At 33.8% G+C, this 27,617-nt stretch overlaps 1 protein-coding gene across 1 annotated transcript; it reads left to right on the top strand.

Moving 5' to 3' along the window:
* The first annotated feature begins 782 nt into the window (after positions 1–782).
* On the top strand, positions 783–27,375 carry LOC123481043 (B-cell receptor CD22-like). The gene is made up of 7 exons (XM_045213054.1): positions 783–984; positions 3,776–3,823; positions 5,730–5,771; positions 13,430–13,693; positions 15,643–15,906; positions 16,131–16,397; positions 27,293–27,375. The coding sequence occupies exons 2-7, from the start codon at positions 3,778–3,780 to the stop codon at positions 27,373–27,375; spliced, it is 966 nt and encodes a 321-aa protein (XP_045068989.1). The 5' UTR covers positions 783–984; positions 3,776–3,777.
* Positions 27,376–27,617: the final 242 nt, after the last annotated feature.

The following is a 27,617-nucleotide window of genomic DNA, read 5'->3' as shown; positions in this document are numbered from 1 at the left end:
CTGCTGCAGTGGAAGTACTGTTACTTCAATGACATTTTACTCAAGTAGAGAAATTGCTGACTTTGAAAAATACGAAACATTTACAAGTACTTGGAAAAGCTCCTCAGTTACAGTAACGAGATAATTGAGTTACCTCCCATCTCTGGTTTACAGTATTACATATTACATATTAAATAGTATTCAACATTCCACATGCATACTTACAAAATGACTTTCGGGCCTCATCACTGCTTGGGCGGGCAGTCTTCTTTTCCAACTCGTTACACCGGCGGAAACAGTCTCAGGACCATGTCGTCTTTAACATCCGGGGGACAAAGACATAACAAGGTTTTTTTTAGGGGACAGTCAAAATGGATAAACGTGGATCGACATTTGATAAACTACTTTCATTTCAATATGTAGCTACTTGCATTCGGTACACTGGTGGTAGGCGAAGCACTGTCAGGGCCATGCAGCCCCTAGTATCTGGCCAGTGGAGGACGAAGACATAACTTTAACAGAGTTTAAGTGGAGGGTGTCAGGGGGGCATCCAAAGTGTTTGAATGGGGTATTTCCACTGCTATTACACATTGAATAATAATAATAATAATAATATGCCATTTAGCAGATGCTTTTATCCAAAGCGACTTACAGTCATGTGTGCATACATTTTTACGTATGGGTGGTCCCGGGGATCAAACCCACCACCCTGGCGTTACAAGCGCCGTGCTCTACCAGCTGAGCTACAGATTTATTGCATTTATTGAACAACCAGCAGAGGTAGCCCTTAGCCTATTCCTTCAAGTCATTTTAGAACGCTACTGATGTAAGTGAAGTCTGTATTCGTGCTTGAGGACGGGACCACTCTGTCTCTGGGGGAAGAGTGAGAAGAACCACTGTTTTCATTCAGAGGAATGACCAAGTATGAGTAGGACTTTCATCGGGCCATTCATTGAGCTATTTAGAACCGTTTTACATTTCTAGGAGTTGGAAACTTAATATACGGTAGGTTGATTTATTGTGTATTTACAATACATCATTGTGACAAGAACAAGAATGAATGATTGAACATTTATGGATGTTTAAGGAACTTACGATATCATTTAGTTAAACTTTTGATATGTCGATTTTTTACATTTATTACAGTTTTTTTGGATTGCTTACACACTAAAATTAAAAGTAGTACACTATTAGCAAAACCTTACACTCAAGAAGCAAAACATCAGCCCATATTTGCACAACTATAAGCACATTGTCAACCTTACACTTGTTGCAAAACTCTACACACAGTGATTTGCAAAACACTAAACACACTTAACATACATTACACACAAAAATCTATCATGAAGTCACGTCCTTGCAATACCAAAGCACTGACTGTCAAATTACCACACCGTCCAACCAATTGGTTCAACACAGTCATCAGGTGTGCAAACACTCGTTTGCTTAATTGTAGACACACCAATCAGGTGTATAAGCACTATAAAAAGCAGCAGGTGAGTTCATCGGTCTTCAAGCACAATGGAAAGAGTCAGAGAAAGAGGTAAGACGAGGAGGAGGAGGAGGAGGAGGAGAACGAGGAGGAGACGAGGAGGAGAACGAGGAGGAGGGCGAGGAGGACGAGGAGAGAGCTGAGGGGAGGAGGCGAGGAGAGAGCGAGGAGGAGAACGAGGAGGAGAACGAGGGGAGGAGACGAGGACGAGGAGGAGGACGAGGAGAACGAGGGAGGACGAGAGGACGAGGAGAGACGAGGAGGGGGGAAGAGGAGGGGAAGAGGAAGAGGAAGAGGAAGACAAGAAGGTGCTCAAAGAGGACCCGAATCTGACAAATGAGATCCAGCGCAACACTGGTTGACCACATTGTCAACCACGGCCTGACGCTGAGGGAGGCTGGACTACGAGTACAGCCAAATCTGAGCCGATATACAGTGGCAAGTGTGATGAGAACATTTCGACTGGAAAATAGGTATTGTAAAATATCATCATATCAAAAACATGATAAAAAAAACAATCAGCACTTCTGTTACCTTTTTCCTGTGAAATTACTGTACTATTGTATACTGTTTTTTTTTCTACATAGGATTGAGGGTCAGGGACGACAAGGGGGAAAGGCCTCCTATGTTCACAGAACAGCAAGAGAGGGAGATAGTAAACATGGTTTTGGCCAACAATGCTATAACACTCAAGCAGCTCCAAGCTAACATTGTCAATAACCACGCCATTTTCGAACGATATCCATCAGGTCTCAACATCAACACTGGCACGCATCCTAAAAAAAAACATATTCAAATGAAGCAAATGTATCGAGTGCCTTTCGAGCGCAATTCCGAAAGGGTGAAACGACTGCGGCATGATTATGCAGAGGTATGTATTCACTTTAGCAGTGTGATCTTGCATACTGTCTCATAATCTTTTACTGTACTGTAATATGTATACTAGATCTACACTGAACTACACAATTTTGCCTGACACTGTTTTTCAGAGAGTTTTACGAATGGATGGAGAGGAGATCCAGCATGAGTTCATTTACGTAGATGAGGCTGGGTTCAACCTGACGAGAACACGAAGGAGGGAAGAAACATCATTGGCCACAGGGCTGTAGTCAATGTCCCAGGGCAACGTGGGGGTAATATAACACTCTGTGCAGCCATTACACAGAATGGGGTCCTCCACCGCCATGCCCATATGGGCCCTTACAACACAGCACTCATACTTACATTCTTGGACCAATTGCAGCAACATAACAGCATCAAATCGATCATATGCAATACATTGTTGTCTGGGACAATGTGTCTTTTCCACCCGCTCTGCTCTGGTTCAGAACTGGTTTCAGCAACATCCACATTTCACCGTCCTATATCTTCCACCATACTCTCCATTCCTCAACCCTATAGAATAGTTTTTTCTCGGCATGGCGGTGAAGGTATATGATCTCCGTCTCAGGCTGAGGTACCCCCGGCCTGTGACCAGATGGAGGTAGCAGCAATGCAAGGATGGATTCGTCATTCAAGACGTTTCTTTCCAAGGTGTCTTGCTAATGACAACATTGCCTGCGATGTTGATGAAATTCTCTGGCCAGATCCAGCTGAGCGGAAGAGACAATGTCTAGTTATTTTTTTTAATTTTTTTTGAACTTACAATACGTAAAGTGACGTTTGGTTACAGTATTATGAATCTCCATGTCAACATTTTGGGCGTGTTGAGAAATAAATGAGTTTCTTCAGTCTGCAACATTGGTCTTGTGTAGTGTTTGGTGAATTTACATTATATTTGTACTTTGTTGAGGTAGCCTACTCTAATCATAGGGAAGTAGAAGTGCTAAAAGTGTTTTAGGTTTATCACAGCAGAGTGTAACTCGTGCAAACAGAGTATAGTAATGTGAAACGTGTGTGTTTCATATGGTAACAAAGTGTGGTTTTTGAAAAGAAGTGTATAGTTTTTACAAGAGTGTTTAATTTTGCAAAGGATCTGTAGTGTTTTAGCTAATTGGGTGTGTGGTTGTGCTAATTGTGTGTAGTGTTTTTGAAAACACGGGCCCTGTTTTGAAAATCGTGCTTAAGCAATCAAAAAAAACTGTAATAATTGTGCCTTTTCATGGTTATGTAGTGAGAGTGTCATTGTGTGTGTGTGTGTGTGTGTGTGTGTGTGTGTGTGTGTGTGTGTGTGTGTGTGTGTGTGTGTGTGTGTATGTGTGTGTGTGTGTGTGTGTGTGTGTGTGTGTGTGTGTGTGTGTGTGTGTGTGTGTGTGTGTGTGTGTGTGTGTGTGTGTGTGTGTGTGTTTATCTCTCCCCGTGTAGAGATGCAAGGAGCAGAGAGACTGATCTTTCTGGGCTGGCTGCTGAAAGGTGCTTAGAAAATGTGCTTTTTGATTTTATACATTTCTTTCTTACAGATCATATATGTTCAGGTCAATTTTGAGAAGGAAGAATTTTCAATTTTTAGAGGAATTGAAGAATGATCAATTGATCAATTAATGTAGGTTATGATAGGATATTTATTCATTCAGTGTCAGTATTGTATTGGGTTGTTGAACCCAGCCCTGCAAACAGAGACCACTAACTCAGTTCTGTTGAACCCAGCCCTGCAAACAGAGACCACTAATTCAGTTCTGCAGAACACTGACACATACACTACCAGTCAAAATTTTGGACACACCTACATATTTATCTTTTTTTCTTTACTTTTACAATGTAAAATAATAGTGAAGACATCAAAACAATGGAATAACAAATATGGAATGATGTAGTAATCACAAAAGTGTTAAACAAATCAAAATATATTTTATATTTGAGATTCATTCTTCAAAGTAGCCACCCTTTGCCTTGATGACAGCTTTTCACACTCTTGGCATTCTCTCAACCAGCTTCATGAGGTAGTCACCTGGAATGCATTTCAATTAACAGGTGTGCCTTCTTAAAAAGTTAATTTGTGGAATTTCTCCGCATGTGTATGGTTCCCACCGTAAAGCATGGAGGAGGAGGTGTTATGGTGTGGGGGTGATTTTCTGGTGACACTGTTTGTGATTTATTTAGAATTCAAGGCACAATTAACCAGCATGGCTACCACAGCATTCTGCAGCGATATGCCATCTCATCTGGTTTGGGCTTAGTGGGACTATCATTTGTTGTTCAACAGGACAATGACCCAACACACCTCCAGGCTGTGTAAGGGCTATTTGACCAAGAAGAAGAGTGATGGAGTGCTGCATCAGATGACCTGGCCTCCACAATCCCCCGACCTCAATCCAATTGAGATGGTTTGGGAAGAGTTGGACCGCAGAGTGAAGGAAAAGCAGCCAACAAGTGCTCAGCATATGTGGGAACTCCTTCAAGACTGTTGGAAAAGCATTCCAGGTGAAGCTGGTTGAGAGAATGCAAAGAGTGTGCAAAGCTGTCATCAAGGCAAAGGGTGGCTATTTAAAGAATCTCACATATAACATAGATTTTTTGGTTACTACATGATTCCATATGTGTTATTTCATAGTTTGAAATCTTCACTATTATTCTACAATGTCGAAAATAGTAAAAATACAGAAAAACCCTGGAATGAGTAGGTGTGTCCAAACTTTCGACTGGTACTTAATTTCCAAAATAAGCTGCTGTGGTCCCGGTTTCCTCCCAGATCAATAGTCACATTGGAAATGAAAACATCCTGTTAGATCACTAAGACCAGTGGTCAGATCATTTCAGGGGCCATATTGTCTCAGAGTAGGATAGCTGATCTGGAACCAGTTTAACATTTTAGATCAGAATAAATAAAGATGAGATGACAGGAGGGACCTGATCCCAGAACAGCATTCCTTCTCTGGAACACTTTATAAATACGGCCTCAGATTATGTCCATTGTATTGGTTAATGGTTAATCAATTGGGGAGCAGTTAAATAATTATAAACTGTTCATCTTTTTACTAACCTAGTAGTTTGTTGTCTAAGCCATCTATCCAGCAGGGTTAGAGTTAGTATATATTTGTTAAGGAGAGATTGTTGTCTAAGCCATCTATCCAGCAGGGTTAGAGTTAGTATATATTTGTTAAGGAGAGATTGTTGTCTAAGCCATCTATCCAGCAGGGTTAGAGTTAGTATATATTTGTTAAGGAGAGATTGTTGTCTAAGCCATCTATCCAGCAGGGTTAGAGTTAGTATAGATTTGTTAAGGAGAGATTGTTGTCTAAGCCATCTATCCAGCAGGGTTGGGGTCAATTGAAGCCAACCCTGCAGTCCTGTCCTGATAGTGAGTTGCTGTGTTTTTCAGGTACCCTGTGTCAAGGTGGGGTGGAAGGAACAGACTGCACTAGTGAGTATGCAGATCGGTGTATTCCAAATAGTGGGCCAGGACTACTTCACCGGTTAAAGACTAGATTGCTTATGGAGTGTGTTACAGTATCTTTAAGGGTCATGATGGGTAACAAGTAACAAGCATTTGGCTGTTTTTCCACCTCCTTCCATCTGAAAAACATTCAAAGAAACAGATCACCTTCATAGTACTAGTTAGTACCAAATAATGGTTCATAATTTTGTCCCTTTAGGGGAACCCTTTTTTGGGCTCTGGATAACCTTTTTATATTGGTTCTTTGAATAACCCTTTTTGTATGGTTCTTCATTACACTGATAGAACCAGAGGGTTCTTCATTACACTGTAAAATAAAATCCCAGCTACTGGTTGCAGTGAAAATATAGTAAATATACAAAACATTACTGCATTTTAACGTAGTAGTGCTGTTCAGTGAGGGAAAAAAGTATTTGATCCCCTGCTGATTTTGTACGTTTTGCCCACTGACAAAGACATGATCAGTCTATAATTTTAATGGTAAGTTTATTTGAACAGTGAGAGACAGAATAAAAAAATAAAAATAAAAAATGCATCTCAAAAATGTTATAAATTGATTAGCATTTTAATGCAATTATCTACGCATAGATAATAAACAGAGTAGCAGCAGCGTAAAAGAGGGCGTGGGGTCTGTGGGTATGATAACGATTGAGACAGATTGTTAAAAGATTAAAACCAATAGACATTCTGTCATTTGTCCCTAAGAGTGCCACAAACAACCCTTTAATTTTTTTGAAAACTTTCATGAAGAACCTTCTGGTTCCAGGTAGAAACAATAACAGGTTCTACTGTTACAGGGCATTCGGAAAGTATTCAGACCCCTTCCCTTTTTTACACATTTTGTTACGTTATAGCCTTATTCTAAAATAGATTAAAACACTTTTTTTCCTCATCAATCTACACACAATACCCCATAATGACAAAGCAAAAGAAACAGAAATACCTTATTTACATATGTATTCAGACCCTTTGCTATGAGGCTCGAAATTCAGCTCAGGTGCATCCTGTTTCCATTGATCATCCTTGATTTGTTTCTAAAACTTGATTGGAGTCCACCTGTAGTAAATTCAATTGATTGGACATGATTTTGGAAAGACACACACCTGTCTATATAAGGTCCCACAGTTGACAGTGCACTGTCAGCGCAAAAACCAAAGTCATGAGGTCGAAGGAATTGTCTGTAGAGCTCCGAGACAGGATTGTGTCGAGGCACAGATCTGGTGAAGGGTACCAAAACATTTCTGCAGCATTGAAGGACCCAAGAACACAGTGGCCTCCATCATTCTTAAATGGAAGAAGTTTGGAACCACCAAGACTCTTCCTAGAGCTGGCCGCCCGGACAAACTGAGCAAACAGGGGAGAAGGGCCTTGGTCAGGGAGGGGACCAAGAACCAGATGGTCACTCTGACAGAGCTCCATAGTTCCTGTGTGGAGATGGGAGAACCTTCCAGAAGGACAACCATCTCTGCAGCACTCCACCAATCAGGCCTTTACAGACGGAAGCCACTCCTCAGTAAAAGGCACATGACAGCCCGCTTGTTGTTTGCCAAAAGGCACCTAAGGACTCTCAGACCATGAGAAACAAGACTCTCTGGTCTGATGAAACCAAGATTGAACTCTTTGGCCTAAATGCCAAGCGTGACGTCTGGAGGAAACCTGGCACCATCCCTACGAGACTAGTCAGGATCGAGGGAAAGATGAATGGAGCAAAGTACAGAGAGATCCTTGATGAAAACCTGCTCCAGAGCGCTCAGGACCTCAGACTGGTGCGAAGGTTCACCTTCCAACAGGACAATTAAACATGACAACCTAAGCACACAGCCAAGACAATGCAGGAGTGGCTTCGGGACCAGTCTCTGAATGTCCTTGAGTGGCCCAGCCAGAGCCCGGACTTGAACCTGATCGAACATCTCTGGAGAGACCTGAAAATAGCTGTGCAGCAACGCTCCCCATCCAACCTGACAGAGTATGAGAGGATCTGCAGAGAAGAATGGGAGAAACTCCCCAAATACAGGTGTGCCAAGCTTGTAGCGTCATACCCAAGAAGACTCAAGGTTGTAATCGCTGCCGAAGGTGCTTCAACAAAGTACTGAGTAAAGGTTTTTAATACTTATTGAAATGTGATATTTCAGTTTTATTTTTTATACATTTGCAAAAAATGTATAAAAACCTGTTATTGCTTTGTCATTATGGGGTATTGTGTGTAGATTGATGAGGGGGAAAACAGCAATTTAATCTATTTTAGAATAAGGCTGTAACGTAACAACATTTGGAAAAAGTAAAATTGTCTGAATACTTTCTGAATGCACTGTACATATATGATACTTTAGATGCGCTTACGGTTGTTAGGTACTCACATGGTAATGGTCAATACCTTTATGGGTAAAGGTGTAGTGTAATGGTACATTGTAAGGGTTGGTGTGAGGTGTGACCCAGGTGCGGTGCAGGATAGACAGTAGGCAGTAGGCAGAGATGGTGAAACAAGGATCTTTACTGGTGGTCCAAAAGCCAGGATACAAAATAACGGACTTGTCAAGATAAAATAAAGGAGGAGCAAATTGGTCTCCAAAAACAGGCTGACAGCAAACATACGAAATACTAACTACGACTGAAAACAACAATGAAACAGGGAGAACACTTCTCGAGTACCTGTACATACGTCTCCGATCAGACACTGAGTAGTACTGCAGGACATAGAGAAACTAGCAGAGAAAACTGAGCAAGGGAAGACAGGGAAGTGAGGTCATAAATACACAGGTGAACAGGGAGACACAGGTGAACAGGGAGACACAGGTGAACAGGTAGACACAGGTGAACAGGGAGACACAGGTGAACAGGGAGACACAGGTGAACAGGTAGACACAGGTGAACAGGTAGACACAGGTGAACAGGTAGACACAGGTGACACCAATAGGATACTGATTAGTCCAGACTGTGAGTGAGGAGGTGCCTAAGGTTGTCGGAGGGTGACACCTAGTGGGCCGCTCCGGAACTGCGACCCCCTCCCGTAACACTAGCCACTGGGATTTTTGCCCATTCTTGCAAAAGTATTCATCCCCCTTGGCGTTTTTTTCCTATTTTGTTGCATTACAACCTGAAATTTAAATTAAGAGAAGGAACTGACAGCTCAAAAACATATCAATCGCTCACTAACAGTGTGTGTGTGTGCAAGTGTGTTTGTCAAATGTGTGTGTGTGTGTGTGCTCCCTAATTACTGCACCTTGAAATGTAGGTGGGGCAATGTGCCGGCTGCGGGCCTATTAGCATGTTGTATTTGTGCCATCTGTTACTGTTGTCATGGTCTCTAGCTGTCACTCCACTCTGTCCTGTCGGGGATGTCTGTTGGGCTGGCATTTGCAATCCTTGTTTTTTTTTGCTGGTCTTCTGTAAATTTAAGTGATTTATGTTGATGAAGGTTGGGCACCTCATTTTTTTCCTAGTTATGTGTACAGTGCCTTCTGAAAGTATTCACACCCACTGACTTTTTCCACATTTTGTTGTGTTACAGCCTGCATTTGAAAATGGATTAAATTGAGATGTTTTGTCACTGGCCTACACACAATAGCCCATAATGTCAGAGTGGAATGATGTTTTTAGACATTTTTACAGATTAATAAAAAATGTAAAGCTAAAATGTCTTGAGTCATTAAGTATTCAACCCCTTTGTTATGGCAAGCCTAAATAAGTTCAAGAGTTAAACATTTCTTAACAATTCACATGATAATTTGCATGGACTGTGTTTGCAATAATAGTGTTTAACATGATTTTTGAATGACTACCTCATCTCTGTACCCCACACTCCCCTTGAGCACGGTGAAGTTATTCATTACACTTTGGATGGTGTATTAATACACCCAGTCACTACAAAGATCAAATCAAATCAAATCAAATTGTATTGGTCACATATTTAGCAGATGTTATGGCGGGTGTTCCAACAGTGCAGTAGTATCTAACAATTCACAACAATACACACAAATCTAAAAGTAAAAGAATGGAATTAAGAAATATATCAATATTAGCAATGTCGGAGTGGCATTGACTAAAATACAGTAGAATAGAATACAGTATATACATATGGATGGAGTAAGCTGTATGTAAACATTATTAAAGTGACTAGTGTTCCATTATTAAGTGACCAGTGACCGTCTATGTTATGGGGCAACAGCCTCTGGCGGTTCGTAACCGGGTGGAGCCACTATGATGGTTATTTAACAGTCTGATGGCCTTAAGATAGAAGGTGTTATTAATAATAATAATAATATATATGCCATTTAGCAGACGCTTTTATCCAAGCGACTTACAGTCATACGCATACATTTTTTGTGTATGTGCCCATCGAACCCACTACCCTACACCCGTGCTCTACCAGCTGAGCTACAGAGACCACATTAAGTCTCTGGGCCCCAGCTTTGATGCACCTGTACTGCTCCCTTCTGGATGATAATGGGTGAACAGGCCGTGGCTTCGGGTGGTTGATGTCCTTGATGATCTTTTTGGCCTTCCTGTGAGCATCGGGTGCTGTAGAGTGTCCTGAAGGGCAGGTAGTTTCGCCCGGTGATGCGTTGGGCAGACCGCACCACCCTCTGGAGAGCCCTGCGGTTGCGGGCGGTGCAGTTCCCGTGCCAGGCGGTGATACAGCCCAACAGGATGCTCTCAATTGTGCATCTGTAAAAGTTTGTGAGGGTTTTAGGGGCCAAGACAAATTTCTTCAGCCTCCTGAGTTTGAAGAGGCTCTGTGTTGAGGATCAGCGAAGTGGAGGTGTTGTTTCCTACCTTCACCACCTGGGGGCGGCCCGTCACGAAGTCCAGTACCCAGTTGCACAGGGCAGGGTTCAGACCCAGGGCCCCGAACTTAATGATGAATGATGCATCCTTCCAAACTCAGTTTCAGGAGAGGAAGGAAACCACTCTATTTTTATTCTGTACAGACTTCCTTCTTTTCATCCTGTCATTTAGGTTAGTATTGTGGATTAATTACAATGTTGTTGATCCATCCTCAGTTTTCTCCCATCACAGTCATTAAACTCTGCAACTGTTTTAAAGTCACCATTGGCCTCATGGTGAAATCACTGAGCGGTTTCCTTCCTCTCCGGCAACTGAGTTAGGACGGACACCTGTATCTTTCTAGTAACTGGGGGTATTGATACACCATCCAAAGTGTAATGAATAACTTAACCATGCTCAAAGGGATATTCAATGTCTGCTTTTTTTTTACTATCTACCAATAGGTGCCCTTCTTTGTGAGGCATTGGGAAAACCCTCTCTGGTCTTTGTGGTTGAGTATTTCACTGCTCTGGCTGGGGACATTACAGATAATTGTGTGTGGGGTACAGAGATGGGTAGTCATTCAAAAATCATCTTTAAAACTATTATTGCACACAGAGTGAGTCCATGATTATTATGTGAGTTGTTAACAAATGTTTACTCCCTGAACTTATTTAGGCTTGTACAACAAAGGGGTTGAATACTTATTGACTCAGAATTTCAGCTTTTCATTTTACCAATAGGTGCCCTTGTTTGCGAGGCATTGGAAAACCTCCTGGTCTTTGTGGTTGAATCTGTGTATGAAATTCACTGCTCGACTGAGAGACCTTACAGATAAATGTACAGTGGGGAAAAAAGTATTTCGTCATCCACCAATTGTGCAAGTTCTCCCACTTAAAAAAGAGAGCCTTTTTTCATCATAGGTCAACTATGTGACAGACAAATTGAGAAAGAAAAATCTAAGAAAATCACATTGTAGGATTTTTTTAATGAATTTATTTGCAAAATATGGTGGAAAATAAGTATTTGGTCACCTACAAACAAGCAAGATTTCTGGCTCTCACAGACCTGCAACTTCTTCTTTAAGAGGCTCCTCTGTCCTCCACTCGTTACCTGTATTAATGGCACCTGTTTCGAACTTATTATCGGTGATAAAAGACACCTGTCCACAACCTCAAACATCACACTCCAAACTCCACTATGGCCAAGACCAAAGAGCTGTCAACGGACACCAGAAACAAAATTGTAGACTTGCACCAGGCTGGGAAGACTGAATCTGGAATAGGTAAGCAGCTTGGTTTGAAGAAATCAACTGTGGGAGCAATTATTAGGAAATGGAAGACATACAAGACCACTGATAATCTCCCTTGATCTGGGCTCCACGCAAGATCGCAGATCTCACCCGTGAGGTCAAAATGATCACAGAACCGGTGAGCAAAAATCCCAGAACCCACAGGGGGACCTAGTGAATGACCTGCAGAGAGCTGGGACCAAAGTAACAAAGCCTACCATCAGTAACACACTACGCCGACCAGGGACTCAAATCCCTGCAGTGCCAGACGTGTCCCCCTGCTTAAGCCAGTACATGTCCAGGCCCATCTGAAGTTTGCTAGGTGCATTTGGATGATCCAGAAGAGGATTGGGAGAATGTCATATGGTCGGTCAGATGAAACCAAAAATATAACTTTTTGGTAAAAACTCAACTCGTCGTGGTTGGAGGACAAAGAATGCAGTTACCTCCAAAAGAACACCATACCTACTGTGAAGCATGGGGGTGGAAACATCATGCTTTGGGGCTGTTTTTCTGCAAAGGGACCAGGATGACTGATCCGTGGCCAGAAGGAAAAGAATGAATGGGGCCATATCGTGAGACTTTGAGTGAAAACCTCCTTCCATCAGCAAGGGGCAAGGGCATTGAAGATGAAACGTGGCTGGGTCTTTCAGCATGACAATGATCCCAAACACACCGCCCGGGCAACGAGTGGCCGTCAAGAAGCATTTCCAAGGTCCCTGGAGTGGCTCCAGTCTCACAGATCTCAACCCCATAGAAAATCTTTGGAGGGAGTTGAAAGTCCTTGTTGCCCAGCAACAGCCCCAAAAACATCACTGCTCTAGAGGAGATCTGCATGGAGGAATGGGCCAAAATACCAGCAACAGTGTTTTAAAAACCTTGTGAAGACTTCGAAGGAAGCGTTTGACCTGTGATGCGCTGCCAACAAAGGGTATATAACAAAGTATTGAGAAGCTTTATTATTGACCAAAAACATATTTTCTCATAGTATGACGTGTCACCTATGATGAAAATTACAGGCCTCTCTCAATCTTTTTAAGTGGGAGAACTTGCACAATTGGTGGCTGACTAAATACTTTTTTCCCCACTGTATGTGTGGGGTACAGAGATGAGGTAGTCATTCAAAAATCATGTTAAACAATATTACTGCACACAGACTGTTAAGCACATTTTTACTCCTGAAATTATTTAGGCTTGCCATAACAAAGGGGTTGAATACTTATTGACTCAAGTCATTTCAGCCCTTCATTTGTAATACATTTTCCTTAAAAAATATCTTTGACATTCTGGGGTATTGTGTGTAGGCAAGTGACACAACATCTCCATTTCATCCATTTTAAATTCAGTCTGTAACACAACAAGATATGGAAAAAGTCAAGGGGTTTGAATGCTTTCTGACGCCACCCTCACCCCTGACAAAGAACCCCTTAATAACCTTTTTTATTTGAGTGTATTCTTAAAAAGGTCTACGTCAGCTCAAACTGTTTTTTTTGCGGTTATGTTGACATTAATTTGTTTTATTCATTTGTAGACATGATAGGCTAATCATCATTATGTTCTTTCCCTCCAGATCCTCCTTGGAACACGTCAGTATCAGTGAGTCCCTCTGGTCCAGTGATAGAGGGCAGTGCAGTGACTCTGACCTGCAGTAGCGATGCCAACCCACCAGTGATCAGATACTGCTGGTATTCAGTGAGAGGTGGTAATACCAGGGCTACAGGCTTTAGCCAGGTCCTGAAGACCAAAATCTGGGCGGACAATACCCACTTCTACTGCGAAGCCAAGAATATGTGTGGAACACAAAATTCGACGATCACTCAACTACATGTGCTGTGTAAGTGTAGTGGAGGTTGTTAAAGGAATCAAAGGACAGTTCCATGATGAGTCTGTGGTCATCTGTAGCTCAGTTAGTAGAGCAAAGCACTCCCTCAGCAAAGGTTTTAGGTTCAATTCCCAGGGCTAAAAGTGTCTGCTAAATGTCACGTACATTATATATACCAACTAGGCTTTAGCTCAGTTGGCTAATGTAGTCTGGAGTCGTTGAGATCTGTCGGTTACAGACTGTAAAGATACGTAAGCCTATATACAGTTGAAGTCGGAAGTTTACATACACTTAGGTTGGAGTCATTAAAACTAGTTTTTCAACCATTTCACAAATGTCTTGTTAACAAACTATAGTTTTGGCAAGTCGGTTAGGACATCTACTTTGTGCATGACAGAAGTACATTTTCCAACAATTGTTTACAGACAGATTATTTCACTTATAATTCACTGCATCACAATTCCAGAGGGTCAGAAGTTTATAGACACTAAGTTGACTGTGCCTTTAAACAGCTTGGAAAATTCCAGAAAATGATGTCATGGCTTTAGAAGCTTCTGATATGCTAATTGACATCATTTGAGTCATTTGGAGGTGTACCTGTGGATGTATTTCAAGGCCTACATTCAAACTCAGTGCCTCTTTGCTTGACATCATGGGAAAATCGAAATAAATCAGCCAAGACCTCAGAAAGAAAAAATCCAAATGCCTGAAGGTACCACGTTCATCTGTACAAACAATAGTACGCAAGTACTGGGACCATGGGACCACGCAGCCGTCATACTGCTCAGGAAGGAGACGCGTTCTGTCTCCTAGAGATTAATGTACTTTGGTGTGAAAAGTGCAAATCAATCCCAGAACAACAGCAAAGGACCTTGTGAAGATGCTGGAGGAAACAGTTACAAAAATATCTATATCCACAGTAAAACGAGTCCTATATCGACATAACCTGAAAGGCCGCTCAGCAAGGAAGAAGCCACTGCTCCAAAACCGCCATAAAAAAAGCCAGACTACGGTTTGCATCTGCACATGGGGACAAATATCATACTTTTTGAAGAAATGTCCTCTGGTCTGATGAAACAAAAATAGAACTGTTCGGCCATAATGACCATCGTTATGTTTGGAGGAAAAAGGGGGTAGCTTGCAAGCCGAAGAACACCATCCCAACCGTGAAGCACGGGAGTGGCAGCATCATGCTGTTGGGGTGCTTTGCTGCAGGAGGGACTGGTGCACTTCACAAAATAGATGGCATCATGAGGAAGTAATATTATGTGGATATATTGAAGCAACATCTCAAGACATCAGTCAGGAAGTTAAAGCTTGGTCGCAAATGGGTCTTCCAAATAGACAATGACCCCAAGCATACTTCCAAAAGTTGTGGCAAAAATGGCTCAAGGACAACAAAGTCAAGGTATTGGAGTGGCCATCACAAAGCCCTGACCTCAATCCTATAGAAAATGTGTGGGCAGAACTGAAAAAGTGTGTGCGAGCAAGGAGGCCTACAAACCTGACTCAGTTACACCAGCTCTGTCAGGAGGAATGGGCCAAAATTCACCCAACTTATTGTGGGAAGCTTGTGGAAGGCTACCCAAGACGTTTGACCCAAGTTAAACAATTTAAAGGCAATGCTACTGAATACTAATTGAGTGTATGTAAACTTCTGACCCACTGGGAATGTGATGAAAGAAATAAAAGCTGAAATAAATCATTCTCTCTACTATTATTCTGACATTTCACATTCTTAAAATAAAGTGTCGATCCTAACTGACCTAAGACAGGGAATTTTTACTAGGAATTAAATGTCAGGAATTGTGAAAAACTGAGTTTAAATGTATTTGGCTAAGGTGTACGTAAACTTCCGACTTCAACTGTAATACTTGTGTTAAAAGGCTTTAGCTCAGTGGGCTAACGAAGCCTTCAGTCACACATGCAGCATAACAGTTGTATTGTCTATTTCCCTCCAGATGGTCCTAAAACCATGTCTGTGTCAGTCACCCCATCTGGACCAGTGTTTGACGGTGCAATGGTGAATCTGACCTGCAGCAGCAATGGCAACCCACCAGTAAGCAACTTCACCTGGTACAGTGTGAAGGGAGACCAGGTGGTACTGGTTGGGGTTAAGAAGAGGCAAGAGACCATGGTGTCTGCAGAAGTCCACCAGTTTTACTGTGAGGGCAGAAACGACCATGGAGAACAGAACTCACCCATGATAGAAGTGGTCGTACTCTGTATGTATACTGTAGTTACAAGACAAATTCAACCATCGACAAACATTTTTGGCAGTTATTTAACAATGTTGTTGTTGTTGTTGTTGTTGTTGTTGTTGGTGTTGTTGTTGCTGCTGTTGTTGTTGTTGTTGTTGTTGTTGCTGCTGCTGCTGCTGCTGCTCTTCTTCTTCTTCTTCTTCTTCTTCTTCTTCTTTATTAATGCAGACACCAATCTATCCCTCCAGATCCTCCTTGGAACACGTCAGTATCAGTGAGTCCCTCTGGTCCAGTGTTGAAGGGCAGTTCAGTGACTCTGACCTGCAGTAGCGATGCCAACCCACCAGTGTCCAGCTACTGCTGGTACTCAGTGGACAAGAGCAAAACACGCACTGTAATAGGATCTGAACAGAACCTCACAGTAGCTAATGTTAATGGTAGTACACAGTACTACTGTAAAGCTAAGAATCAACACGGATCGGACAACTCAACATTGCTCCAGCTCGACATTCAGTGTAAGTTTTAATATCATAAACATCATATAATGTGCCCCCAAACTCAGCGACATTTTGTTGAATCAAGTCAGTGGGAATGTTTACCTAACTATGGGCACACTGGTGAGTCACACCCAAATTCTAGACCATGTCAACCACATTGCTTCCATTATCTGATGGATCACCAGAACATTTAAATGTCCCTTGGTGGTTCATGTCAAAACAATGCCTGGGAACCACTGATGAATACACAATCTGATAAACACAGGCTAGTAATTCCACAAGAGTCTTTTGTAGTGGTGTTAGTCATAGTAGTCATGTAGTTATAGTAGTTATAGTATTTTGTTATTTTTTTTTATATAGTTATTATTAGTTTAGTGTTTAGTTTTTAGTTATATTTATATAGTTATAGTTATATTTATAGTAGTTTTTTATTGTTATATTCATTTTATTTCATAGTTTATATTTATTAGTTTTAGTCATTTTTTGTTTTGTTATTTTATTTTTTATTATTTTATGTTTTTTATATGTTATTGTTTTTTATTGTTATATATCATAGTGTTATAGTAGTCTTTTATTTTTGTGTTATGTTTATTTTATTTTATAGTATTATGTGTTATTGTCTTTTATTTTATAGTAGTCTAGTATTATGTAGTTTTGTTATTGTTATAGTGTATATGTTATTGTTATTTTATATTTATAGTATTATGTTTATTATTATATTTATATAGTTATATAGTCATAGTAGTTATAGTGTTTAGTATTTTAGTTATAGTAGTTATAGTAGTCATAGTAGTTATAGTAGTTATAGTATTATGTTTATGTGTTATTTCATAGTAGTTTTTCATAGTTTATAGTATTTAGTAGTCATATTTATATAGTCATAGTGTTATAGTGTTTTTCTTTTATTTTATTAGTCATGTTTTTTATTGTTTTTTATTAGTCTTATTATATTCTTAGTTATAGTAGTTATATTTATAGTATCATATGTTATAGTAGTTATATAGTTATATGTTTATGTCATAGTAGTCTATGTTATTTTTGTTCTTGTCTTAGTTATGTATTATTAGTTTTAGTCATTTTATATAGTTATTAGTCATAGTATTATATAGTCATAGTATTATATGTTATATAGTCTGTAGTATGTTTATTTTATTATTATATATCTTAGTCATTGTTATAGTAGTTATTAGTTAGTTTTTAGTTATAGTTCTTATTTGTAGTTATTTTATATGTTATAGTGTCTAGTAGTTATAGTAGTTATAGTAGTTATAGTTTATTTCATGGTAGTCTTGTTATTATTATATAGTTATATGTTATATGTTATTTCTTATCATTTTTTTTATAGTGTTTTTCATTTTTTAGTTATGTAGTCTATAGTTATAGTGTGTTATATAGTCTTGTTATATGTTTAGTGTTATTATCTTAGTTATAGTAGTTATAGTGTCATTTTATAGTAGTCATAGTGTCTTGTTATAGTAGTTTTAGTTATTATTATATAGTCATAGTAGTCATAGTAGTTATATATTATATAGTCATTGTCATAGTTTATTGTTATAGTAGTCATGTGTCATTGTTATTGTCTAGTTTATTGTCTTGTTATGTTTATATAGTTTAGTATTATATTTATATATTATAGTGTTATTAGTCATGTGTTATTAGTTATATTTATAGTAGTCATGTAGTCATTATTATATTTATGTATCATAGTAGTTTTTTTTTATTGTTTGTGTTTTTTATTTCATAGTTTATTAGTTATATTTATGTAGTCATAGTAGTTATAGTGTTATGTTCATATATTATTTTATTAGTCTAGTTTATTTTATAGTAGTCTGTTTATATATTATATAGTCATAGTTTATATAGTTATAGTAGTCATAGTAGTTATAGTAGTTATATAGTCATAGTAGTTATAGTTTATATGTCATAGTTTATAGTATTATAGTTCTTTTTGTATCTTTTTTGTTATGTTCATTTTATATAGTTTTTTATGTTATATTTATTTTATAGTTTTTTTATGTTCATTAGTTATAGTGTCATTTTTGTAGTTATTTCTAGTTTATATAGTCATAGTAGTTATAGTAGTTATTTTATATAGTTATAGTATCATTTTTGTAGTCATATTCATAGTTTTTTTATAGTGTTATATTTCTGTTTTATGTTATATGTCATATATTATGTTCATAGTGTTTTTATTTTATATAGTCATAGTGTCATAGTTTATAGTTTATATAGTTATAGTAGTCATAGTGTTATAGTAGTCTAGTAGTTATAGTAGTTATTTTATTGTTATTTCTTATTCATATTTTTTTATAGTGTATATAGTCATAGTAGTTATGTAGTTATAGTTTATAGTTTATAGTAGTCATGTAGTCATAGTATTATATTTATAGTAGTTATTAGTCTAGTGTTATATAGTTTGTTTATTTTTTTTTTTCTTTTATAGTTCTTTTTATTAGTTATATATCATAGTATTATATTTTTGGTTATAGTAGTCATATAGTTTTATCATAGTGTCTTGTCTATATTATTAGTTATGTTTATAGTTTATTGTCTTGTTATTTTATATGTTATATTGTTTATTTTTTTCTGTAGTCATTATTATATAGTTATATAGTCATAGTAGTTATTAGTCATAGTAGTTTAGTAGTTATAGTATTATGTAGTCATAGTAGTAGTTATATAGTTATAGTAGTTATAGTAGTCATATGGTTATAGTAGTTATATAGTTATATATTATAGTAGTTATATAGTTATATAGTCATTGTTATTGTCATATAGTTATAGTAGTTATATTTTTATTATATTTATAGTAGTCTTTTATATTTATTGTCTAGTATTATTTAGTTATATAGTCATTAGTTATAGTTTATAGTAGTCATAGTAGTTATATGTTTTTTTTTTTTTTTTTTTTTTTTTATTTTATTTTTTGTCTATAGTTATTAGTTATTAGTTATTGTTATATAGTTATATAGTCATGTATTATATAGTTATATATTATTGTTATATAGTTATTGTCATATATTATATATTATTAGTTTGTAGTCTAGTATTTTTTATTATTATTATTATAGTATTATTGTTATAGTAGTCATAGTAGTCTTTTATATGTTTTATTATATGTCATATTTATTAGTCTATAGTTATAGTAGTTATTTTATAGTATTATAGTGTTATATAGTTATATGTTATATATCATAGTAGTTATATAGTTATAGTAGTTATAGTAGTCTTTCTTTTATTATTTTAGTTATAGTATCATATAGTCATTTCATGTTTTTAGTTATGTTTTGTAGTTATATAGTCATAGTTTATTAGTTATATAGTTATATTTATTAGTCTATTTTTTTATTTTTGTAGTCTGTATTATATGTCTTTTTTTCATTTTATAGTAGTTATTATTATATGTTATAGTAGTCTGTGTTATGTAGTTATATAGTTATAGTAGTCATATTTATATGTTATTTCATTTTATTTCTGTATTATGTAGTTATTAGTTATTAGTCTTATTTATGTATTTGTATTTATATTATATGTTATTTCTAGTGTTATTAGTTATAGTTATGTAGTCATAGTAGTTATAGTGTTATTAGTTATAGTGTCATTATTATATAGTCATATAGTCATATGTCATATAGTTATAGTAGTTATAGTAGTCATTGTTTTTTATAGTTTTGTATCATATATCATATTATAGTAGTTATTGTTATAGTAGTTATGTTTATAGTATTATTATCATTAGTCTTAGTTATAGTAGTCTAGTGTTATAGTAGTTATAGTATTATATGTCATATATTTAGTAGTTATAGTAGTTATAGTATTTTGTTTTTTGTTTTTAGTTATTAGTTATATTCATAGTTTATATGTTATTAGTCTATATTATAGTAGTCATAGTAGTCATATTTTTTTTTAGTCTTTTATATATTTTTTTGGTTTAGTCTTATTTTATCATATTTATATTCTAGTGTTTTATTATAGTGTTATGTATTATTTTTAGTAGTTTTGTTATTAGTCTTTTTTGTTATTTCATTGTTTATATTATAGTAGTCATATTTATGTGTTATTAGTTATATAGTCATATAGTTATAGTAGTCATTAGTTATAGTAGTTTGTATTATTAGTTATAGTTTTTTTTGTTTTTCTTTTATTTTATAGTAGTCTTTTTGTTTATTGTCATGTTTATGTATCATTGTTTTTTATTTCTAGTTATTGTCTTAGTCATTGTTATAGTAGTCATAGTGTTATATAGTTATGGTATTATAGTATCATTAGTTATTAGTTATAGTAGTTATAGTAGTTTATTTATGTAGTCATATAGTTATATAGTTATTTCATGTAGTTATATAGTTATAGTAGTCATAGTAGTTATGTGGTTATTAGTTATAGTATTATGTAGTCATATTTTATATAGTTATTAGTCATTTCTTTTATTAGTTTTTTATATTTATTAGTCTAGTATTTTGTTATATTTTAGTTTTAGTTATAGTGTTATATGTTATTAGTCATGTAGTTATATTTTATAGTCATAGTATTATAGTATTATAGTAGTTATAGTGTCATAGTATCATAGTAGTATATATTATTATCTATAGTGTTATGTATTATGTAGTCATATAGTTATGTAGTCTTTTTTTTATTTTTTAGTCTATAGTTATAGTGTTTGTGGTTATATAGTTATTAGTCATATGTTATATATTATGTGTTATTGTTATAGTAGTTAGTGTATAGTAGTTATAGTAGTCATAGTAGTTATGTATTATAGTTCATTAGTCTAGTAGTTATAGTAGTCTGTGTTTGTATTATTAGTTATAGTTTATAGTAGTTTAGTAGTTATAGTGGTTATATAGTTATAGTCATAGTAGTTATTATTATTAGTCATATAGTTATTAGTTATTATCATGTGTTATAGTAGTTATTTTATATATCTTAGTCATTAGTTTTAGTTATAGTTCATCATTAGTTATTAGTCATAGTAGTTATAGTTTATAGTATTATTAGTCATAGTAGTTATAGTCTTGTCATTGTTATAGTAGTTATAGTTTTATATCTATAGTCTTAGTTATGTAGTTTTATCATAGTAGTCATTTTATAGTTCTTATTATTTTTTAGTCATAGTAGTCATGTATTATTTCTGTATTTGTAGTTATGTGTTAGTTATGTGTTATATATTATTAGTTATATTTTTGTTATGTAGTCTAGTGTCATGTAGTTATATAGTTATGGTAGTCATATTTATAGTTTATTATTATATATTATAGTAGTCATATTCTTTTTTTCATTAGTCATATGTTTAGTATTATGTAGTTATTGTCATTTTATAGTTTATTATTATAGTGTTATAGTATCATTTTATTTTTTGTCTTAGTTATTAGTTTGTAGTTATAGTTCATATAGTTATATAGTTATATAGTTATATATTATATATTATGTTATTATCATAGTTTTGTAGTCATAGTAGTTTTTCTTTTTTTATTTCATTTTATATGTTATGGTCATATGTCTTGTTTTTCTTTTTTGTTTAGTTCATGTTTTATATTATTTTTTTTTATAGTGTTATAGTAGTTATTATCATAGTAGTTATAGTAGTTATATAGTCATGTAGTTATATATCATGTAGTTTATTTTTGTCATATATTATAGTATTTTAGTCATAGTAGTTATATATTATTAGTTATATATCTGTATTATTATTATTTCTTGTTATTTTATATATTATTTCTAGTAGTTATTAGTTTTGTTATTGTTATAGTAGTCATTAGTTATTTTAGTTTTTTTATAGTCATAGTTCATATTTTTTTTTTATTGTTTTTTTATGTCATTGTCATTTTATTTTTTGTCATTTTTGTTTGGTGTTATTAGTCATTGTTATAGTATTATAGTAGTTTATATGTTATAGTAGTTATAGTCGTCATAGTAGTTATAGTAGTTATAGTAGTTATAGTAGTTATAGTAGTTATAGTAGTTATAGTAGTCATAGTAGTCATAGTAGTTATAGTAGTCATAGTAGTCATAGTAGTTATAGTAGTTATAGTAGTTATAGTAGTCATAGTAGTTATAGTAGTCTAGTAGTTATTTTTTAGTTATGTGTTATGTGTTATTGTCTTTTATTGTTATTAGTTATAGTAGTCATGTGTTATATGTTATAGTAGTTATATAGTCATAGTAGTCATATGTTATAGTAGTCTTAGTCATGTAGTCATTATTATTAGTTATAGTTCATGTTTATAGTAGTTATAGTAGTCATAGTAGTTATAGTAGTTATAGTAGTTATAGTAGTCATAGTAGTTATAGTAGTTTGTTTATTGTTATATTCATGTAGTTATTTTATTTTATATATTATTAGTTATAGTAGTCATAGTAGTCATATGTTATTTTATATATTATAGTAGTTATTAGTTATATTCTAGTGGTTATTAGTCATATGTCATGTGTTATAGTAGTCATAGTAGTTATTAGTCATTAGTTATAGTAGTTATGTAGTCATAGTAGTTATAGTAGTTATATAGTCATTGTCATTGTCATAGTGTTTGTTTATATTCTAGTAGTTTAGTAGTTATTGTTATTTCTGTTCATTGTTATAGTGTCATTGTCATTAGTTATATTTATGTAGTCATAGTGTTATTATTATATGTTATATAGTTATATATTATAGTAGTCATAGTGTTTGTGTATGTAGTTATGTGTTATTAGTTATAGTAGTTATAGTAGTTATATGTTATTTCATATGGTCATTGTTATTAGTTTATGTCATATATCATTTTATTTTATATAGTCTGTAGTTATAGTTTATATATTATTTTATTAGTTATAGTTTATTATTATGTAGTTATGGTTCATGTTTATTTCTTTTTAGTATCATATAGTTATGTAGTTTGTTATAGTATTATAGTTTATTAGTCTTGTCATAGTGTTATTTTATATGTTATATAGTCATATATTATATATTATATAGTCTTGTTATGTGTTATAGTAGTCATAGTAGTTATAGTAGTCTTGTTTAGTAGTTATAGTGGTCATAGTTCATAGTGTTTTGTCATTTCATGTATTTTTTATTTTATGTAGTCATAGTTCTAGTGTTATTGTCATAGTGTCATGTAGTCATAGTAGTTATTAGTTATTAGTCATAGTAGTTATGTAGTCATGTAGTTATATAGTTATAGTAGTTATATTCTGTAGTCTGTTTATGGTAGTCTAGTGTTTAGTATTATATATTATTTTTTTATAGTATCATTATTATAGTGTTATATAGTTATTTTATTATTATTATCATATCGTTATTGTTATTATTATGGTGTTTTTATTGTTATATGTTATTAGTCATTTTATATATTATGTTATTTCTATTTATATTTATAGTTTATTGGTCATAGTAGTCATATATTATGTAGTCATATATTATATTTATTAGTTATAGTAGTTATGTAGTCATAGTAGTTATATAGTTATATAGTCTTGTCATATATTATAGTAGTTTGTTATAGTATTTTCTATATCATATTCATATTTATTTTATTAGTCTTTTATTGGTCTAGTGTTGTCATGTAGTTATTAGTTTATGTTATGTAGTCATTAGTATAGTAGTCATAGTAGTTATAGTAGTCATAGTAGTTATAGTAGTTGTAGTAGTCATAGTAGTCATAGTAGTTATAGTAGTTATAGTAGTTGTATAGTTTGTTTTATAGTTATATAGTCTAGTAGTTATTGTTTGTTTATATAGTCATAGTAGTTAGTCTTTTATATTTATAGTATCATATTTATAGTGTCATTAGTCTAGTAGTTATGTAGTTATAGTAGTTTTGTCATTTTTAGTGTCATATTTTTCTATGTTATAGTGTTATGTAGTTATATGTCATTAGTTATAGTAGTTATAGTAGTCATAGTTTTGTCTGTGTTTATAGTTATTATTTGTAGTTTTTTTTTTATTAGTTATGTTGTTATAGTAGTCATTTTTATATAGTTATAGTGTCTAGTGTTTTTTATAGTATCTTGTTATTGTTTATTTCTAGTGTATGTTTATAGTATTATTGTTTTTTTGTGCTTTTTTGTTTTAGTTTTAGTTTAGTATTATAGTGTTTCTTTGTCATTTTGTTCATTTTTGTTTGTTCTTTTGTAGTTATTTAGTGTTGGTTAGTAGTTTTTGTGTTTGTTTTAGGTTTTTCTTGTATGTTATAGTAGTTATTGTGTTGGTGTTGTCTGGTGTCATTTTCTGTGTTATTTATGTTTTTTATATTTATAGTAGTCATTGTCTTAGTTATAGTAGTTCATATAGTTATTGTTATGTTCATAGTAGTATGTTTATTGTTATTGTTATATAGTCTTGTTTTAGTCTATATCTTTTTATTTTTTTAGTTATAGTAGTTATTTTATAGTTCTAGTAGTTATAGTAGTCATAGTTTTGTGTTTTCATATAGTGTTATATTTATTTCTTTATTTTATAGTAGTCATTTTATTAGTTATAGTGTTTGTGTCTTGTTATATGTTGTGTAGTTATATTTTTTCATCTTAGTGTTTATTTATTTCTTGTCTGTGTTTGTGTTTAGTAGTTATATAGTCTTGTTATAGTAGTCATATTATATTATTAGTTATGTAGTTATAGTAGTTGTGTTTTGTCTTTTGTCGTAGTTTTGTTATTTTATAGTAGTCATGATAGTTATAGTAGTCATAGTGTTTTGTTATGTAGTTATGTAGTTATGTTTATAGTAGTCATTTTATTTCTGTATTTATTTTTTTTTGTTTTTGTCTTTGTTTTGTGTTATATATCTGTTTATATTTATAGTGTATTTAGTCATAGTAGTTATATATCATAGTGTTTTGTTTATGTTCTAATGTATTTTTTTTTTTTGTTATGTAGTTATATAGTCTAGTGTCTAATAGTTTTTTTTAGTAGTTATTGTTATAAGTTTATGTTATTTTTATTATTATTTTTTTTTTCGTTTTTCTTTTATATTATCATTATTTTTAGTCATGTATTTTTTTATAGTCAGTATAGTTATAGTAGTATAATAATAGTATATTATTATATTATTTAACTTATTTGTGTAACATTTTATTATAACTTATTGTTTTTTTATTACAATGTAGTAGTAGTAGTAGTAGCAGCAGTAGTATAGTAGTAGTAGTAGTAGTGTAGTTTATAGTAGTATATATTTTCTTTATAGTATTAGTTACCTTGTTAGTTAGTTTTTTTATTTTTTTTTTTTTTTTTTTTAGTCTTTATTCATGTGTATAGTAGTAGTAGTAGTAGTAGTATTATAACAATATAGTAGTATGTGATTTTGTGGTATATTTATTTTTTTATTTAGTTTATTTTTTTATTATTTTTTTAATATAATAACAATTAGTTTTTTTTTATATTATAACAATTCTTATTAGTAGTATAGTAGTAGTAGTATATTTGTCTGTTTTATAGTAGTTACAATTAGTGTAGTAGTTGTTTTTTTTTTATGCTTTTAAAATGCATGTTTGTATTTTGTTGGTCTCTTTTGTTTAGTTTTTTTTTTTTTAGTAATGTATAAAATTTGTTATTAGTAGCATACAGTACAATGTAGCATATAGCGTGTGTGTATTATAGTGGTATTAATTTGTTTATATATAGTTAGTAGTATAGTAGTAGTAACAATAGTGTTTTGTATATATGTTTGTGTATTAGTAATAGTGAGTAGTAACAATTAGTTATTGTAGTCAGTATAGTAGTATATAGTGTATTATTTTAGTTTAGTATTAGTAACAATGGTGGCAGTAGTAGTAGTTGTATATAGTGTAGTAGTAACAATAGTAGTGTATAGTAGTTTTTATGTTAGTATTTTGTAAATTATTTTTAGTTATTTAGTGTAGTACTTAGTGTATTAAGTGTTTAACTGTATTGTGGTTATAGTTATAGTGGTAATGTATAGTGGTAGTATAGTGGTAACAATAGTGGCAGTATAGTAGTAGTATAGTATAGTATAGTAGTAGTAGTAAGTAGCAATATGTTTTATTTATATAATTGTAGTATAGTTTTTGTTTTTATTTATTTTTAGTAACATTATAGTATTATATATTTATTTTATAGTATTCATTGTTCAATAGTGTATGGTAGTAGTTGTGTTGTAGCTATAGTAGTAGCAGTACAATTGTATACAATAGTATAGTAGCGTGGCAGTAACAATAGTACGTGTAATTATAGTAGTAGTTTAATTAGTGTTTTTGTGTTGTAGTAGTTAGCAGTAGTAGTAGCAGTCATATCAGTAGTAGTGTGTATGTTAGTATAGTAGTAGTTTAGTGTAACGTGTATTGCAGTGGTAATTAGTTAGTTGGTAGTTGTATAGCAGTAGTAACAATAGTAGCAGTAGTAGTAGTAGTTTGTTTTAGTGTGTATAGTGTACATGTAGTTTTTTTTTAACAATTTTTAGTAGTAGTTTATTACTTATTTTTGTTTGTGTTGTTTTACATTAAGTTATGCAGTACAATTAATTTTATAGTTTAGTGTATAGTATTATTAGTTTATTTGTAGTATAGTAATATTGTAGTAATTTTAGTATTGTTTTTATAATGTAATTTGATTTTAGTATTTTTTGTTGTAGTAGTATATTAGCATAGTAGTAGTAGTATAGTAGTAGTTTAGTTTTAGCATTAGCAATTGTTATTTGCGGTAACAATAGTAGCAGTAGTATATTTATTTAGTAGTATTAGTAGTTTATAACAATATAGCATTAGTAATGTAGTCATACAGTAGTAATATTCTAAACATATATGTACCAATGTAGTAGTATTAGTAATAAAAGTGTAACAATAGTAGCAGATATAGTAGTAATGTAGAAGTAGTATAGTATTTTTAGCATATTTTATATGTTAGTATTATAGTTTTCTGTTGTGTGTTTTTATGTTATATTGTATTGCTTCCAGGTGTTTTTGCCTCTTTGTCTCCATCCCTCCAGATCCTCCTTGGAACACGTCAGTATCAGTGAGTCCCTCTGGTCCAGTGTTAGAGGGCAGTGCAGTGACTCCTGACCTGCAGTAGCGATGCCAACCCACCAGTATCAATCTGCTGTTATTCAGTGAGAGGGGTAGGTGGACTTTGTTGCCTCTGGACAAAAACTCATCCTGGCGTGTGATTGATGTTATTATATTCGTCCTTCCATGGAGAGGCCATCCATCTCCAAACGCATCTATGGAGTTAATAAGGTTCAAAAATTCCGTAACTTTCCCAAAATTACCAGCTCTTTCTCAATCCTGTTGGGAGATTTTGGGAATTATCAATTG

This window comes from Coregonus clupeaformis, unplaced genomic scaffold (genome assembly GCF_020615455.1).
Source record: "Coregonus clupeaformis isolate EN_2021a unplaced genomic scaffold, ASM2061545v1 scaf0076, whole genome shotgun sequence".
Classification (NCBI taxonomy): Eukaryota; Metazoa; Chordata; class Actinopteri; order Salmoniformes; family Salmonidae; genus Coregonus; species Coregonus clupeaformis.
Note: the sequence above shows the minus strand (reverse complement) of the source record. Positions and strands in the feature narration are given on the sequence as shown.

Coding starts and splice junctions, on each gene's coding strand:
- LOC123481043 (XM_045213054.1), top strand. CDS start 3,778: ATGCAAGGAGCAGAGAGACTGATCTTTCTGGGCTGGCTGCTGAAAG. Junction 5,772..13,429: donor GGAAGGAACAGACTGCACTA/GTGAGTATGCAG, acceptor CTTTCCCTCCAG/ATCCTCCTTGGAACACGTCA. Junction 16,398..27,292: donor GCTCCAGCTCGACATTCAGT/GTAAGTTTTAAT, acceptor CCATCCCTCCAG/ATCCTCCTTGGAACACGTCA.